General features: G+C 40.8%; 1 protein-coding gene and 2 long non-coding RNA genes across 4 annotated transcripts in view; 2 read left to right on the top strand and 1 right to left on the bottom strand.

Annotated features, from left to right (window-relative positions):
- Window positions 1-3,753, top strand: part of LOC116445149 — a 274,986-nt gene extending 271,233 nt beyond the window's left edge. The window contains exon 14 of the long non-coding RNA XR_004240674.1: window positions 942-3,753. This is a non-coding gene — a long non-coding RNA (uncharacterized LOC116445149). The remainder of the gene's footprint in view (window positions 1-941) is intronic.
- DLK1 (delta like non-canonical Notch ligand 1) lies at window positions 3,600-15,519 on the bottom strand. Its single transcript, XM_032111377.1, is given in 6 exon segments — window positions 3,600-4,147; window positions 4,149-4,719; window positions 8,953-9,094; window positions 13,462-13,592; window positions 14,019-14,082; window positions 14,956-15,519. Coding segments are annotated over 6 exon segments (1,149 nt in total). The 5' UTR covers window positions 15,026-15,519; the 3' UTR covers window positions 3,600-3,976.
- LOC116445151 overlaps window positions 4,718-16,889 on the top strand; it is a 31,872-nt gene continuing 19,700 nt past the window's right edge. For both annotated transcript variants that reach the window (XR_004240676.1, XR_004240677.1), the window contains exon 1: window positions 4,718-6,336. This is a non-coding gene — a long non-coding RNA (uncharacterized LOC116445151). The remainder of the gene's footprint in view (window positions 6,337-16,889) is intronic.

Here is a 16,889-nt window from a genome sequence, read left to right on the forward strand (position 1 = left end):
GTTTTGGAAAATACACAATGTATGTATAGTACATGTGCAATGATTTCATGTTCTCTGGATGCATATGCATGTGGTTCTGCCAGGAAAGTCCTGTATTTACAAAACCAAAAAGCGTCCTATATCTGTAGCAAATTGTTCTGCCCTTAAGGCTGTGATAGTAAATAAATTTGCCAAGGCAAACTTGAGAACTTGGAGAGGGAATGACATAGTTGTGAGAAGTATTGTACTCGGCCAGTGAAAACTGCCCTGCTGTTTTCAGGGATGGTTTGTACATTTTCCTGTAGCCAGGTCCTTAACACAGCTTCACTCTCAAAAGCTGAAGGTCTGTTTTAAATAGAAATACCGCGGTCCACCTGGATCTAAATATTTCTTTGAAAACAGAACCTCATATTATCAACCTAGAAGAGCAAACTAGCTGGGCTGTGGATATATCATCAGCAGATGGTTCAGCACTTCCAAATGGAATCCTTACTGATCCTAAGCAATGCATACATTGCTGGTTTATGCACCCATATCAAGAACGGTAGCAAAAAGAAAAGCCATGTATGTATTCACTAATCAGATATCCTTGTCCAGAATTCAGTGGAATTATTACTTCATATGTTCTACTTTTGCAGCAGACAGACCTCTCCCCCACCACAGCTATGTAATATCCCCCCTCCCCAGAAAAAACAAAACCAACATCTTCCCCTCAAAAAAACCCCAAAACCAAAACCCACCCAAACAAACTCAAAACAAACCAAACCAGAAAAAACATCCACAACCTGTCTCTAAAAACCAGATATTTGGGGAACATCTATCAGTATTTTGTTAACAGGAGAAGATGCTAAGATGGCTCAAAGGGAGGTAGCTAAAATAAAAATAATATAATAATATATTCCCCCACTGTCCCAACCCACCCCTCAAACTAGTTGTCCTTATTTATTTTTTTGTTTACACAGGCAGTAGGGCAGGGACAAGTTTGAATCTCAGAGGCATCATTGCTTGACTAAAGGAGAACATACAGAAATCAAAAGGTGAGACATGGCAACATAGGTTAGTACCTATGGCAATGGGTATCATAGATACATTGTTCTTTGTCCATTGATAAAAAATATGTAGAATTAACATGAAACTGAAGTGGTATCACTGCTGCGTCTTCTCTTTGCTCTTATGTCAGTCTTTATGCACAATGCTTGTTTTAAATTTCTTGCTTTGGAGACCTGTTGCAGGCTATTGGTCCATAATCTTTTTTATCATTCCAGTTGTCTGTCACTTATGTGGTGATAAGGCTTTGGAGTAATTCATGACACTAACAGCACAGATATGAAAAACAAACAGACACGTTTAATTATTTTCTGGAACAGAGAAACTAAAGACAGATACTACTTTCTTCAGACTTTCCTGTTTAAGGTAACACTTTTTCCCTTTGGAGAAGGTAGCAGGACAATCGCAGTCTTTTATACTGTTCATTCGCATCACTAATGATAGGAAGGATACTGGGAGTTGAAATCTGTTCTTTTTCCATGCTGTGCAAATGACCTTTTCTTCAAAAATGCTCTTCTGTCTGCATAGGAAGAAATGCACTGTGATGGAGGAGCAGCCAACTGGGTCACCATGGCCAAAAAACAGGGTGACAATTTATAAATATGAATTATAATTTCCTAAATTTTGTGTTTAAAATACAAAGCTTTGTTACTTAAAGTCTTGTTCTGTCCTGGAGCAGGCCAAGCTCTAAGGGATAGGGGAGCCTCTGCTCAAAGGTGGGGGGAAGGTGTACAGGCGATTCAGGAATTTAACCACTGATTTCCAGCAGATCTCTGAAGTTGTAACTGGTTTTGAATTAAAGCTGGAAAATACCCAGTGGAGTTATGCATGTTTCTGATTATCTCCAAATTGACCCTAACATATTTCTAATCACGTTAAAATGCACAATACTGAATTATATGTTTAAAACACATTGGTTTAAAAGAAGTGTGTCAACTCCTGTGACTCACGTTTCATGGCTTGAAATTCAACTCTGCTTACCTGGTTTTACATTCATCTGGGTTGCTAGGTCTCCTTCAAACTTCACTACAACTGGCTGAGAAGTTGCTGGGTTTGATGAATATTTGTCTTGCCAACAAGAGCTTTGAGAAGGACAATCTTCTTCCTTTAAAATTTTCACTCTGTTATCTAGAAATCAACACGTTCCGTAGTAGTATCTGAACACCATTTTTCCTCTTAGCACTACATTGTAATGCTATATGTGCAAATATTACCAGCAGTACAGCAAACTTGCTATATACTCATAGCAATTAAGAGAGATTTAACAAAAAAATCCTACTATAATGCCATGTATGTGCTTTAAGGCTGTTTTTTTTTTGAATTGAGCAGCTGTTAATGGATTTGGGAATAGCATAGTTATGAGAGAGCTGAGAAGAAGCTGCTAATCATTCCTATCTAGAGTGGCTGTGGAAATAAATTGTTACATAACTGCAGTTAAAGACACCTTTAGGCACTTGCAGTTGGAAGTGACTGGTTTTGTTGTTTTGGTGAGGTTTCCTTGTTTGTTTGTTTTTCTTACAAGGAGCAGTCAGTGTCAGGTTGGCTATTTAGGAAAGGAAGCTGGGAGACCCAGGAGGGTCATACCCCAGGGTGGGACAGACCCATGGCCTCACCAACAGCACAGGCTCACAGAAGCTGAACACATCACCAGAGCTGGTGCTGGTTAATGGGGCCCATTGGCAGTTCCAGACACAGCAAGTGGAGAACAAGGACAGGGGTCATCAATGGGCTCCAGGCAGGAGCAAAAGCAGACAGGGCCAAAGACGGGGTTAGAGCACAGGTCCAAAGGGTCCTTTCAGCAGATGGGCCACCCACAGTAGGTAGTCCAACGACCAACTGCAGGCAGAGGTGGAGTCCAGCATGGCTACAGCACAGCCAAGACCAGAACCAACAGCACTGGGCTGACCCAACATGGACCTGGGGGCAGGAGGTGGGCGAGAGCCCCAGAGCAGGCTCCTCAGGGAGATGAAGACTTCTTAATGCCCTCAGGTCCCTGCCATTTTCATGGCTTTCACGACTCTTTGCCTGTTTGCCACTGCTGCTTTTGATTCTTGAAAACCTTGTCCTCTCCTTGAAATGTGACAGAAAAAGCAGAAGCAAAGAATTAAAAGCAGCCGTCCTATTTCAGGGGACACATGGCATCTTTTCATTTCTCCCCATGACACAGTCATGAAGGAAACTTCTCTCAGCAAAGTTCTTTAAGGAGTATTTATAGAAAAGTCAGAATCTGATCCTTTAAATCCCTACTAGGTCTCTAAAAAGGAAGACACTGAAAACCTTTTTAACATTTTAAAATAGATTAAAAGAACAATTTATAGATGCAGCATTTCAAGCAAGAGACCTTTAACCTGAAATTAATATCCCAAAGACCTCTAAGATTCTATAGAATCTCTCTTATAAGCATGTAAAAAATAGCAACAGTGACTGAATAGGTGAGATATCAGTGTGAATTTGCTCCTGCTGGTTGCAGTCTCTAAAGCCTTTGTCAGATATAGCAAAAGAATTCAGCATGGACACTTGCTGCAAACTTTGCTGTAGAATAAGGTTTAGAAATGAATAAATAAACAAGTATAGCCCTTAAATCCTGTTTATTAAAAAAAACAAAAAACCATTACTAATTTGCAAGTACTGTACTTGGCAGATAAACTATGCACAAGACAAGAAAGCTGTAGTACAGTTCCAGTGATAAGTCATTTTTTATTTTACAAAAAATAGCTGCCTTGAAAAGGAATCAAAGTAACATTCCTTGCTCTTTAATCAATTTTATTTTTTTTACCTTTTATTTTGGGGAATGAAAAAATCCTTAGCAAGACAGATACATTACATTTCTTCACTATCACTCAACGCAATTTACAGCAAATATACACACAAATACTGAGGCCAAACCACAGGCAACAAATTTTACATATTGCTATGAAAAGTTGCAAGATGCTGCTTGGCTTTCAAGGGCCTAGATGGCAGTGTAGTTCTTAGTGTAATTAGTCAATTTGATCTTCTCTGGGAAGATAATATTAACTGAGAGGTTTTCCCCATTGTTAGACTTCAGAAAAAAGTTCTTTTTCTTGCGCAGGAGATGACTATATTTGGCATTAGCAAGCCACATTTCACATTTTGAAAAAAAAAACAATCCCAGTTGTACCCAAGACAACAAGACATGTAAGCAAGCCCAGCACAACAAAACATATCACCTGGCTTCTACTCAATAAGGGATCTGCATTTTGGATTGTTTCTTTCACTGTTATTTTCAGGATTTCCTGTTGTTGATGCACTGATCTGTGGTGAGCTTTTGAGGGTGGCTTGTAATTCTGCATATGCTTTGTCTCCATATTCACTCCAGAGAGACTTGTGTTTTTGCTGGGATGTTTGCAGGTCACGCCAACAAATTCTGGTTTACAGACGCACTCGAACCCTCCCTGGGGATGTTCACGGCAAGTCCCTCCATTCTCACATGGGCCACTTGCACAGAATGTGACACGGCTGCTGCAGAGCTTTCCTGTATAGCCACGGGGACAAGAACAGCTGAAACCCACACCAACATCTGTACATGTTCCTCCATTCTCACATGGGTTGGATTCACAGTCGTCTCTATCAATTTCACAGAAGTTGCCAGCAAAACCAGAAGGGCACAGACAGGAAGCATGGGGTGCAAAACCATTGTCATCAACACATGTTCCTCCATTCTGGCAGGGAGAACTAGGATAGATAACAAATACAGAGACAAAATTGAAGTCCAATGGAAGAAACTATTAGGAAACACTTTATAAAATAAAAAGAGCCAGTTTTCTTTAGAAGAGCCCATTCCGAATGCAAATCCACCAGTCAGTGAAGCTGAATGAAGAACGAGTTTGTTCAACAGCTTTGTCAATACAGATTATAATATCTTCTGCTGACCCTTTGAGTAGGATTAGTACACCAGTATATAAATTCAACCCAAAGAGCTGTGAAGGAATTTAAAATTATTTCAAACATTTATTCAAATTAAGCTTCTCACTGTTTTTATATGCTTGGAGCTATTTAGCTGTGCAACTATTCATACAAGACAGAACAAAGACATGAGCAGCATGGCTGCTCCCTTTCTACCAGATTATTCCTAAAATAATCTATATATTGTGTTGGCAGAGCAAAACACTGCCACAGCAGCTAGACATAAAGCTGATTGTTTTTATTCTGCCTCTCCGGTGGTTTCATGGCACAAAAAATTTAGAAGCAAACAGATACTTTCCTATAAACTGCTGTTCAGCCAAAATTTTTGATAGATACAATTACAATAAAAAATATCAATGAAGAGAATTTCAGCCTGGGCAAAGACAGCTATAATGTGAAGGCAGTACTAAAGGAAACCAAGTATTTCTGCAAACTCTTTTAGTACTTCCCAGCTGTAGCCTGGTATTACGTTTTAAGTGATGTAAATTAACAGAGATCTTTTCTATCTTTACAATGCAACTGTGCCTTACTGAGTGTAATGCCAAAAGATATGGCCACCCACTGACTGGCACAAATGTGTCCATTCAGGGGATCTATGCAAAGTGCACTTGGTCCTTCAGCTGTCCCTGCTGGCTGACAAGGGTTCCTGGGTCCCAGGTTTACAAAAAAACCTCAAACCCCACTTTCATGGCAGTTCATCACATATGAACAAAGCTTTTAAAACTTACCTTGTAAGAAATGAAAAATATTTGGTAAAGCTTAGGACAAGCCTCTTTGACAACAGAACTTTTTTTAATACTTATGTATCCCTGAAAACATATAGCACAGTACCATCTGATAGCTGAAAAGTCCAAGCTGTTATTTAAGGCCCCCCACTTCCAGGGCAAAGTCCCAGTGGTAATGAACCTCACAGCTTCAGATGTAGACAATTCACATATGCAGCAGTCAGTAGCAATGGGCTGTTACGGAATTCCATGGTGGGACACAGGGATTTAAGAGATCTGTTGATGTCTGAATGAGATGACTGTGGAAGAAATTTAAGCTTCTGGCTACAAATGGTCCCTGATCACTGGTCAGAATTGGGCTGGGCTATTCACCATTGCTCTGAGACTACCTACAGTAGAGATTGCTCCAAGCACCTCTGGCTTCACTGGGGACTGAAACACTTGGTGGCCACCCATCAGGAGAGACTGAACATTGTGGCAGAGGAATCATCTGTCTGTTTTCTGCTGCTTCCAAATTAACTGCTCTGTCCTCTAGTACTGTTCTTCATTTTAGATGCTGGCTGGGGAAAAAAGCTACTAAAAGAACATATTGGAAGTCTGGAAGCAGTATTGGGAAAGCAAAACTGGACTTTGACATGGACATTGTTAGTGGCAACTTGAGGTAAGGAATTTCAAAACATTATCCAGCCACTATGTCTTTTTAAGCAAAATAGAAAATTGGAGTTGTACTGTTCTTGAGTGGTTATGGCCTTCCTAGAGAGTCGAGCACCCTCCCTTACCTTTATGGGTCCCATGAAAAATTGGACAAGCTGGTTTGCATATGAAAATATGTAGAAGTTTGAACCCTCATGGCTGGCTTGAATCTCAGTACTTTCTAGGGAAATGGGAAAAAATTGCTGGAGAATATAAGAGTAAACTTTTTTCTGAACCTTTCAGAAATGTAAAATATTGACATAAAAAACAGTTAAGGGGAAAAAGGCAGAATTTTGAAAATTTTCCTTATTTATTATTAACAGAGTTGGATTTGTCTAATTTAAATATGTTTAAATAAATCAAGCCCTAATATTAATTTCCTTTAATAAATTCTGCTACTTTGCATTTTTGGCATTTAACACAGCAAGGTGTAGTACATGAAGGGTTAGTTGTGGAAAGCTTGTCCATACCACTTCTTTGCTTCCCAGATAGTCTGGTTTCTTTTAGAAAGTACCATTCACTCCTCTGCTTCAAAGCAAAACCTCAAAACATCACACAGAGTTCACTAACGCAGATATATGTAAACAGACTAGAATAAACACTTTGATTTGTGACTTGTCCTGGTTCCATCTGTGAATATTAACTAAGAAGCTGGCAGTAATGCCACTGAGATAGAGAGGAACCAAGAGGAAGTGAGATGTGAATGAAATGACACCATTTGATGAGGTCTCTCTAGGATGTGGGATGCACTCTCTGGTGGACTGTGAATTATTAGCAGACATGGAGCTCTTATGCTGACAAAGTTGTCTTTTTGAACTAAATGCAGATTTGCAGAGCCTGCTACTCATTTTCCTGAAAAAGACAGCTTCCTAGAGAAAAAGAATCACTATCTCAAGTATGTTGCTTTCTTGAGAAAAATTTTTCATGATTTCCAGACTAGTTCAGCATTCAGTCCAAAAACAGAGTACCAACACAAAAAAAAAGTAGTTTCAGCAATTTAAAACCAAAAGGGTTTTAAGGAAATACACGGAACTAATCTGCATTATTTTGTTGATGCTGTATTTTTGGAACTCACCTGTTTTTTTGGGATAGCTAGTATATATGTCCACATTGAATTACGGAAATATTTGCTCTACAGATGAAAAGCAGAAAAAGCTATTCACGTCCCCTATATTAGGCAAGTAGCTTGGATGTGATTCATGACTCTTTCAAGGAACTTAAATTTCCTCATTGTCAGTGAAGAAAAACAGGCAAAACAGAGTAGCTATCTTAGAAGCTGAAAGTAAACCCAGACAGAACTGTGTGAGTATCCCCCAACTAAAAGCAATGGCAAAAAAATTCTACTGATATGTAGTTGTGAAAGAATGGCAATTCTTGCCAGGGAGAGTGAGAGGTGTTAATGTTCCTTAAACGAGGTTGTACAAGTCTTCAGGAAGGTTCAGTCATAAGGTAGATCTGAATACTCATAATTATCTATTGCTGAGCAAAAAGAGAACCAGAGGGCACCGATAAAGAGCTAGAGAACAAGAAGGCAATCTCCTAAAAGAAAACAGTGATTTTAGGGTGATAGTTTTACCAAGCTTGTATCCATCAGAAAGGCATTCTGTATGTTTATGGGATCAGAACTTTGATGAGCTAGAAGACAGCATATGCTTCTAGATTTCAACAGAAACCCCAATTCACATTATCTATAACATTGAAAGGTCTTCCTTTTTTAAAGCAGTTCTACCAGTGACTTTGCTGGAAGTTCTTTAGTCTGTGCCCATTGCCTTTTGCCCTTCCACTGGGAATCTCTTATGAGAAGTCTGGCTCTGTCATCTTTGCTTCCCCTCATCAGGTACTCACACACATGGGTAAGTTCCTCAGAGCCTGCTCTTCTCCAGGCTAAATGACCCAGCTCTCAGTATGTCTTTATAGGAGAAATGTTCCCATTCATTAATTGTACCCGTGGCCCTTCACTGGACTCATTCCAGTGTGGCTGTGTCCTTTTTATATTTGGTAGCCCAGAACTGGACCCAGCAATCCAGATATGTCTCACCAAGATTGAGCAGAGGAGAAGGATCACCTCCTTCAATCTATTGGCACTGCTGTCCTTAATGACCCATTTCTTTTAGAGGATAGAGAGCAATGGTCTCCCTGTTCTGATGGAAGTGTCTCCTTCAGTTAACTATGGACATATTATTATATGTTGGTTAAGAAAAAAGGACATACTGGTGTTTTCATGCTGACAACTTGTGTGCTGACTACTGTTTATTAGGCTTTGTGTAAGTTATCCCTCACCAGAGGTGAGAATGCAGGATGGGAGTCACTTCAAGTTTGTTTACAAAAATCACGAGAAGGCATAAATTCACCACAATAAAATGTGCAAATTAGCACTTTTAGTACTCAAGTTGTGCACATAGAGTTACACTGATAATCTATTAAGTCTTTACAATATTAATAGATCAGATTTGTAAAGTTTGATAATAATATCAGCAACTATCAGAAGCATGATGTATTCTAGCACAGACATACTTCCACTTAGCAAAGAATTCTGAATAATAGAAGTGTAGATTTTAAATGCATGTCAGAAATCAATATTTACCCATTAATAATGCAGGGTCCTTTCTTGAGATGGCAGTTTTTTCCCGTAAATCCCTGGGCACATAGACAAATATATCCTCCATCACCAGTCTCTATACATGTTGAATTATTGGTGCAGGGCTTTGCAGAACATGGGTGAATATCTGTTTAAAAAAACCCAACAGGGCTCAATTAATCTAATGAGAAAGAGTCAGTAAATTATATACAACACTTCAAATAAAATATAGCTTTAACAGTACTTAACTCCACACTTTATAAATTCTGATCTATTCCCCCTTTGTTAAAATGGAGTTCAGATTGTTCAACTATTGCAAGCAATTTCAGCTTATTTCTCTCTTTCTAGCTCCTGCTTGAAAAATGTGTTTGAATTGCTCCATTCTATAAATAAGTAGTATTAGAAATAAAATATTAGTATGGGAGAAGGAACTTCTACATAGTCTAGCCGTACTTTCACAATTTTGGCTTCTCCATGAGCAGAATTCTGATAAAGCAATCAGGAACTAGGAATTCTCCCTGCTCCCTGCCTATATCATTATGTGCTTATGAACAAATGTTTCATAAAAACAGAGATCAGCAAATTACAAAAAATCTGTTAAAATTTCATCTTTTGGCTGGGCTACATTCAACCCTCACATAACTGTACCAGAAGACATAGCTCTATGATGTCTGGACCCAAAGTCACACATCTCATTTTCTTTGCAATTGCCCTGCTGAGCCACTTCCCACTCAAACAATTACTGAATTTTTTAAATAATTAAAACTAAATAAACAAACAAGTGTATATTTTAGCAAGCTACTGCAGCAGCTGCAGAGAAGTGCTGACTGGAAGGTATCTGATGCCTCACACACACATATACACACTTTCTAAGAAGATGAAAAGGGATTTAAGGGCATTTATATTTTACTTCCAACAGCATAACATGAAATTTAGATGATATCATGAGGTACTGCAAAATTGTAACCACAGCAAAACAACAGCCTTAGCTTTCAAATACAATCTTCCCTGGATAAAAGGTTCTATTTCCTAATGTATTAGCCTGTTCTCATTGCAAGGCAACAACTTAGCATGCACTTTGAGTGTAAGCTCCAGTTTTCACAAGGACCAAAATAATCTTGAGTGCTTTTTGGAGCAGTGTTGTTTGACAGCTATTTTCACAGACTCTAAAGGCAGCTAATAAAGCCTGTACTTTGACAGAGGAAAAAACATGAACTTTGATGCAGGAGCATGGCAACTCTCTGAAATATATATATGTGAATAGGTATGTGTATATATATAGATATATACATTACTGTCAATAATTTATGTCAGATATTTACATTTAAAACACATCTTAAAAGGGTGTTTTACCAGGTTCTTTTAAAACAGAATACATAAATTACCTCAATTAGGCCGTTTTCTCTATTTTTCTTTATTTTACCTCTCAAAAGGCCAACAACCAAGTGGTAACTGAGATGAAAACTCAAAATAAGGATGTTACCTTTACACATATATTATTAGTGGCCTCAATCCCATTACCCATTAATTAATTAATAGTTGCATCATACTAAATACATGAAACAATCACTGAGTGTTTTTATGAGGAAGACACGCTCAGTAGTAGTGGTTTGTCACAGCAGGATTTTTAGCCCCTGTCTCATGCATTCATAGCATGGGCATTAGACTCTACTCTCTGATGAGTTTACCAACATGTGCCCTTGGCAAAGCAGTCCAGTGACAAGTAGGACAATTTACTCCCAGCTCACACTCTATGTTGGCTTTTTAGCTAAACTGAGGCCAGGATTCCAATAGGAGGTCACGGACCAGCTAACACGACTGTGTGGCACAGCCAGGGGTGACAAGCTGACAGATCTGATTTAGAGAGGTGGATCAAATACTCTGACTGGGCTGTCATTTTTTCCTGGAAACAAATTGACTAAATTGATTTTCCCTTTGTTATGGTCAATGTTTGATGTGGTTCCTGTACTCTGGAGTGTATATCAGCTGCAGAGGGAAAGTGTGCTGTGCAGCCTGGTTCCAGGGCTTCACACACCAGATTTCAAGGCTGTGTTTCCACAAGATGAGAAGATGCCATGGCATCATGATTCAGTTCGACAGGCCCCATTGCAAAGAAGTTAACCACCAGTGTTAACACCAAGACCAGCTCACAGATGTCTTTCTTCAAGTGCCTTGTCTGTCCATGTGAATAACAATAGTCACAAATGCTACCACTGATTCTGCCCTACATGTTTACAGTGGATCAAGGCCAACCCATAACCTGCATGTCTTTCAATTACTAGGACGGTTGCTCTTGACCTGATCTGAGAACCAGGCTGCCCATATTAAAAAACAGCTACACAATCAGAGGCATTAACAAACCAGTTGGTGATCTAAAACTACTCTAGAAAGGAATTTCCATGATCAAAGCCAAGGAGATTGTACACTAACTTTTCTACAAAACAGAAGAAAAGAGGTATCATTGCCAGTCCAAATCATCTTTTTTCCTCCCATGCTTAGCAAGCAAATAAACTGCTGAGACTCTATTTTACAAATGTTTCAGTCATTTGAAGTGGCCAGTGAACTTCAGACCCTCCCACAGTTTTCCATTCTAGGTTTTTCCTTCCTGTTTCCTAACCTGATCAAGTTTCATTTAATGGTATCTTTAAATTAATTGTAACTACCTATACTGACTTTATACACCCAGGAAACTGACACTGACTTTTGGCAGAGGATGATGAGATCAGGGCCTGAGAAATTAACCCATTTGAGGTTTCAGTGCTTTATTGGGTCAGGATAATAATTTGTGTCAACCTTCTAGTAGCAAGAAGAGGAGGACGAGCACCCTTCTCTTGATCCCTTATGGCAAATAATGCATTTAGAGTAGGTAAAACCACTGAGATGAAAGACTATCAACGTTGCTGCAGATTAAAAGATAGTTATGTCCTTTTGGCTAAAAATTCTTGGCATCTCTTCATGGGGATCTAGATTCAAATCAGCAAAGAAGACTCTGAGATGACTCTGAGTGTTGAGAGAAATAATAGTTTCTGCACTTAAACATGGGATACCCTGTTTGGTGGGTTCAATTTTCAATGCATTCTTTTGCATCCTAAGTAGCAGTTGTAAGAGGGAAACAATTGCAAAGCTCAGAATTGCAAAGATATATCAGTACTAAGAAATTCAGCTATGCAATTAAAGCTTTTAGAAGTAGCAGTGAAGATGCTACCTTTAAAAATGTGGAACTTTGTATTCACTGATAAGCAACAGAACTGAGCCTCCTAAGGTGGGGATTGTTCTGTGTAGCTTTAGAAATCTATGATTGTAGATCAGAGAAGGACTTATTCCTCCTCATTAACTGTAATGGGAATCTAGGTGTTTGTCTCAGGTACAAACACATATGTGAGACATGTCCAGAACAACATCTGGGAGTTTATAGTCACATCTGCACCACAGATGTCACCACTGCTGCCACAGCTCCCACAGACATACCGGGACTGACTTTAAGAAGCCTCTCTATGCTCACATGTGCAGTCAGTGAGTACAGGCTGCAAAACCTGATGAGAAGGTAAATGAGTACCTGAGAACCTTGCACCAAACTCCGTGTCACTGCAAGGATGTGACCTACCTAAAACCTTCTGAGTCTTTTAGTCATCTTGAAAATCTTACACAGTTCAAACCGTCTTCAATGACCACTTTGGCTATATATTGGAGAGCTCAGGCATGCTCTATAAATTATAAGCCATATACCAACAAAAGCCTGAAAGGCATGAAGAGAAAATGAGGCCCTGGACACCTGTCATGTCACAGCTGCAGCTACGTGGGCTGAACAGCCACATGCTCCTGGATGCTCATGTGGTTTCCATCCCCTCAGATCTCTCTGACTGAACATTTGCCTGTGTCAGCCAAAATAAACCATTTCAACAAAGGCCAATTCTTCAGCTTGCTTATGCTAAGCTGGCTCATTCTGACTGGCAAAGGGTGAGAGGGTGCACACAGAGCTGTGCTTACCCCTCAGACCTGAGGGGGAAGTGGCAGCCTGTTCAGGCAGACCTTTTTCTCAGTTATAGTAACGTTATTTCACTGAATCATCACCGGGTTAAGTAAAGGAAAAAATAAGCACAATGTTTTCCTTCCAAGAAGTACTGAGAAAATAGCATATATACATATATATAATGTGCTACATAAACATTTAAAATTATTTAATATATACAAGACAACTTGTATTTTGATTAGAAGGGCTTACATGACAACAAGGGAGCAGTTATTTGTTGGCCTTGTCCATGATAATCAATGTTTAAAATAGAATAATTTACACTTTGCTCACACATATGCCCAATTACAAAAGATACTGCATTGCTTCTGCCTAAATTACTATAGAAGTTTGAGATTTATGTGCCGCTGCCCAGAAGCTCCTCATTATCTGGAGCTAACATTCAGTGTTTTAGAATTAGCTCTCCAGAAGGACTTTGCGTGTCTCCAGCACCAGATGGGGCTGCTTCCCCTCACTTGTTCAAGGAGAGACAAGGATGTTCAAACCTGTGTCACAGAGGCTGCCAACCCAGCCCTCCTCACAGATGCACTGCCAGGGCTTGGCACAGCTGCCGTGCAAACACCCAGGGAAAGGAATACACTGATTACAAAGTGCACCCTGCCAGCCAGGTTGGCACCTGAAAGAGATAAAAGACAACACAGAAACGTAGTTTATTTTTAGCAAACATAATTACAAGGATGCCCCCCTTATTGAGGCACAATAAATACACTTTTGTATACCAAATTGTGCTATTTGAACAAAAGCACACCATAAGTGCTTCTGGGATACTAGAAGCAGTTTACGTGAAGAAAACCATCTCATTCAGTGAGAAAAAAAAGCTAATCAATGTAAATACTTCATGCTGGAAAAAGTAAACTGAACAGGTATATAGACATCCATGCTCTATGATTCCAGTTACTGTATCCTAATCGAGCGCTGCTTCATCACAGTTCCATATTTTCAGACACCAAACCATTTCAGTTTCTATCTTTCTTACCAGGACTATGAATTATTGAAGCTGACCACTCCTGTGCTAATACCCCTGTCTGACAAATCTTTTTACCTGCATTCACTGGGAAATTCACAGAATCCATTCTCTGGATGGCAGCCAGCTTTACAGTTCACGCCTGGAAGAAGAGATTTATAACATCAAACCAGAAAAATCAGCACAGAAAACACCATATAGTGTCCTATACACATTAGTGATGTTTAAAAGAACCTAGACCGCAAAATTTTCCATTTCTTTTTTCTTCAAACACATTTTTGAAATATAAAATTTCAAATTAACCTAAGCTGGAACATGTTATAGATTATTCCTACAGGGCAAAGGAAATGTCATAAAGAATTAATCACATAAGAATACAAAGTCACTTTAGCACACGCAAAGTGTATGTAATATCCCTATACACTTTTTAAAAGCGTAATGTCAGAGCAGATTCACGACTGTCGTTTCACGACATGCCAGTGCAAATGCATTGTTTCAGAACTACTTGAAACACAACGGTACTTTTAGTCAGAAAACAAATTCCATTTAAAACAACTTACAATAAAAGCGTTGCATTCATTTCAACCCTACATCAGATGAAAAAAATGATTTTCATTAAATCATGCATAAAAAACGTAAGTTAAGGAGAAGAGATCTCAGTCGCAGGTTTTCTTTTGTTTGTTTGTTTAAGCATTTGCATCAAGCGATGCTCCTCTGAAAGATCACCGCTAGCCACTGACACCCTACGCCAACGGCAGGAGAAATCCTCTCCGTCCGCTGCCGAGGAAAAGCTTCCCGACGACACCAGCATCTCTGGCTGGAGCGAGGGCTGGGGAAGCCTTTGCCATCCAGAGACTCCGGGAGGGCTCCCGTCATCGCCGCTGCCCGCCCGGCCCCGGCAAACTCCCCAAACTTTCCCAACTCGCCTCCCCTCCCGCGACGCTTCCCGCGGCGGGCGGAGGAGCCCGGCGGGCAGAGGAGCGCGGCGCCCCGGCGCTCGCCCCGCCGGCCTTACCTGGGGCTGCGGGGAGCACGAGGGGCAGGAGGCAGCAGCAGCCCAGGATGCCGGCGGCGCGCAGCCCCATGGCCGGGCCGGGCCCGCTCCGCTCCCCGCGGGGAGCTCGGCGGACGCGGGGCCGGGCAGGCGGAACCCCCCGCCCGCAGCACCGCCGGGCTCCGGCGCGACGGGGCGGGAGGAGGGAGGGACGGAGGGCGGGGAGGGCTGCCCGCCTCCCCCCGCGGGCGGGGAGCTGCCCACGGGGTCGGGCAGACCCCGGCCAGCGCCTCCGCTGCGAGCCGCGCTCCTGCCCGGGGGCGGCCGGAGGAGCCGCGCACCTCCAGCACCTCCAGCACCTCCAGCACCTCCAGCACCTCCAGCACCTCCAGCAGCTCGTCTCCTGCCGCAGGCGAGGGGAGGAATCCTGTAAGGGCGCAGGAGAAGGGAAGTCTGGGGCGAGGGGGAGTGTTAAGCACGCCTCTGGTCTCCCTAAAACTTAGACTGGCTGTCCGCAAAGAGCTAGTCTGGGGCTTGTCTTCAGAAATTTAAAGAATTCTCAGTCGTTCCCATCAGAGCTCCAACTCTTTCAGGAAAGACCAGGGAAGGCAGGGAAAGTAAGATACTGTTAGGTTTCTGAGGCTTGAGAATTCAAAAAAGACCCCACCAAAACGTCCCAAACTGTACCTTTAGAAGTCACAGAACAGATCAAAAATAAACATTACTTTTACCACGAGGTAATTTAAATTCTGCATTTTATTCTGTGATTGTACATTTCTCTTTTATATATATTCTTCCTTTGTGCTGTCCCTTAAGGAAATAAACTGGCTACTTTTTATTCTTTGTCTTCCTTCTAGTTCATTGTTTTCTTCTTTTAAAGAAGTTCTGCTTGGTTTTTAGGATTCCTGAGGGACCTATTTTTTGCCTACTGATGCAGTGCTTGCTTCCACCAGATCTCATTTACTAATTTGTCTGCTTTTATGTGAAGCAACTAGAGATCCTTATACTATGGTGAGAAAATTCTACAGCCATCTGCTTTTCCTCTAGAATTACAATGGGCTAATTCAAGATTACCTGCCTGAAAATGCACACACTGGAAAGCACTCATTAACTTCAGATAGTCCATGAAGTGGTATTTCAAGACAATCTTGTCACATAGGTTGAAAAGGTTTGCTGCTAGCAATGCTGCCTTTTAGTTTTAACCAAGAGTGGAGGAAGTAAAGAACAGAAAAAGGAAGAGTAGAAAATGAGGGTTGAGTTAAAAGAGAACACTCAGGAGCGAGGTGTGAGAGGCAGACACTGCTTCTTCAAATCCCTCCAGAAGCTTTGGTATCTGAGATTAGCTGTGCCTATCTGACTCTATAGGCACAGTTTGCCTCCATGCCTTTTCTGCTTATCTTGCTTTCCTTTTACTACTGAAACATTACTTATTATTTTGAAAATGTTACTTTGCATCACAGCTTTTGCCATAGCTCACCAGACCAAGCCTTGCTGGGGTATTGTCAATGACGCCCTGGAGAACGTGGAGTGGTAATGATGACTGCTTAATCCTTTACTCTGCCCTTCCGTAAGCCTCCGCTTTTGTATGGCAAATATTAGCAGCTCTTTGTTCACTTTGCTTTTGGCCTTAGTTATTTGTTCACACTCAGGTTTTGATAGGCCCAAGGTTGCTTATGCTTCCCTTAGGTGGTAAGTTCTCTGCTTGCTGATGTAGAAGCCCTGCTATGTTAGACCTTTTATGCATTTTTGGACCAAGAGATAACCTGGGTAGTTCAAAGGGTTCTAAGCATTCTTTGGTTCTCGACCAACTAGTAAAGGAAGGCTTTAATGTTTCTGCCTTCTATTCTAGAAATTTCTCCTTGTATTCTTTTTTCTTCAGACCTTAAGAGTAAAGAATCTGTAGAATTCATAGGCTTTATCTGTACACTCATCAATGTCAGATTATCTGCCTAATT

The sequence above is a fragment of the Corvus moneduloides genome, chromosome 6, assembly GCF_009650955.1.
Source record: "Corvus moneduloides isolate bCorMon1 chromosome 6, bCorMon1.pri, whole genome shotgun sequence".
NCBI classification, from domain to species: domain Eukaryota; kingdom Metazoa; phylum Chordata; class Aves; order Passeriformes; family Corvidae; genus Corvus; species Corvus moneduloides.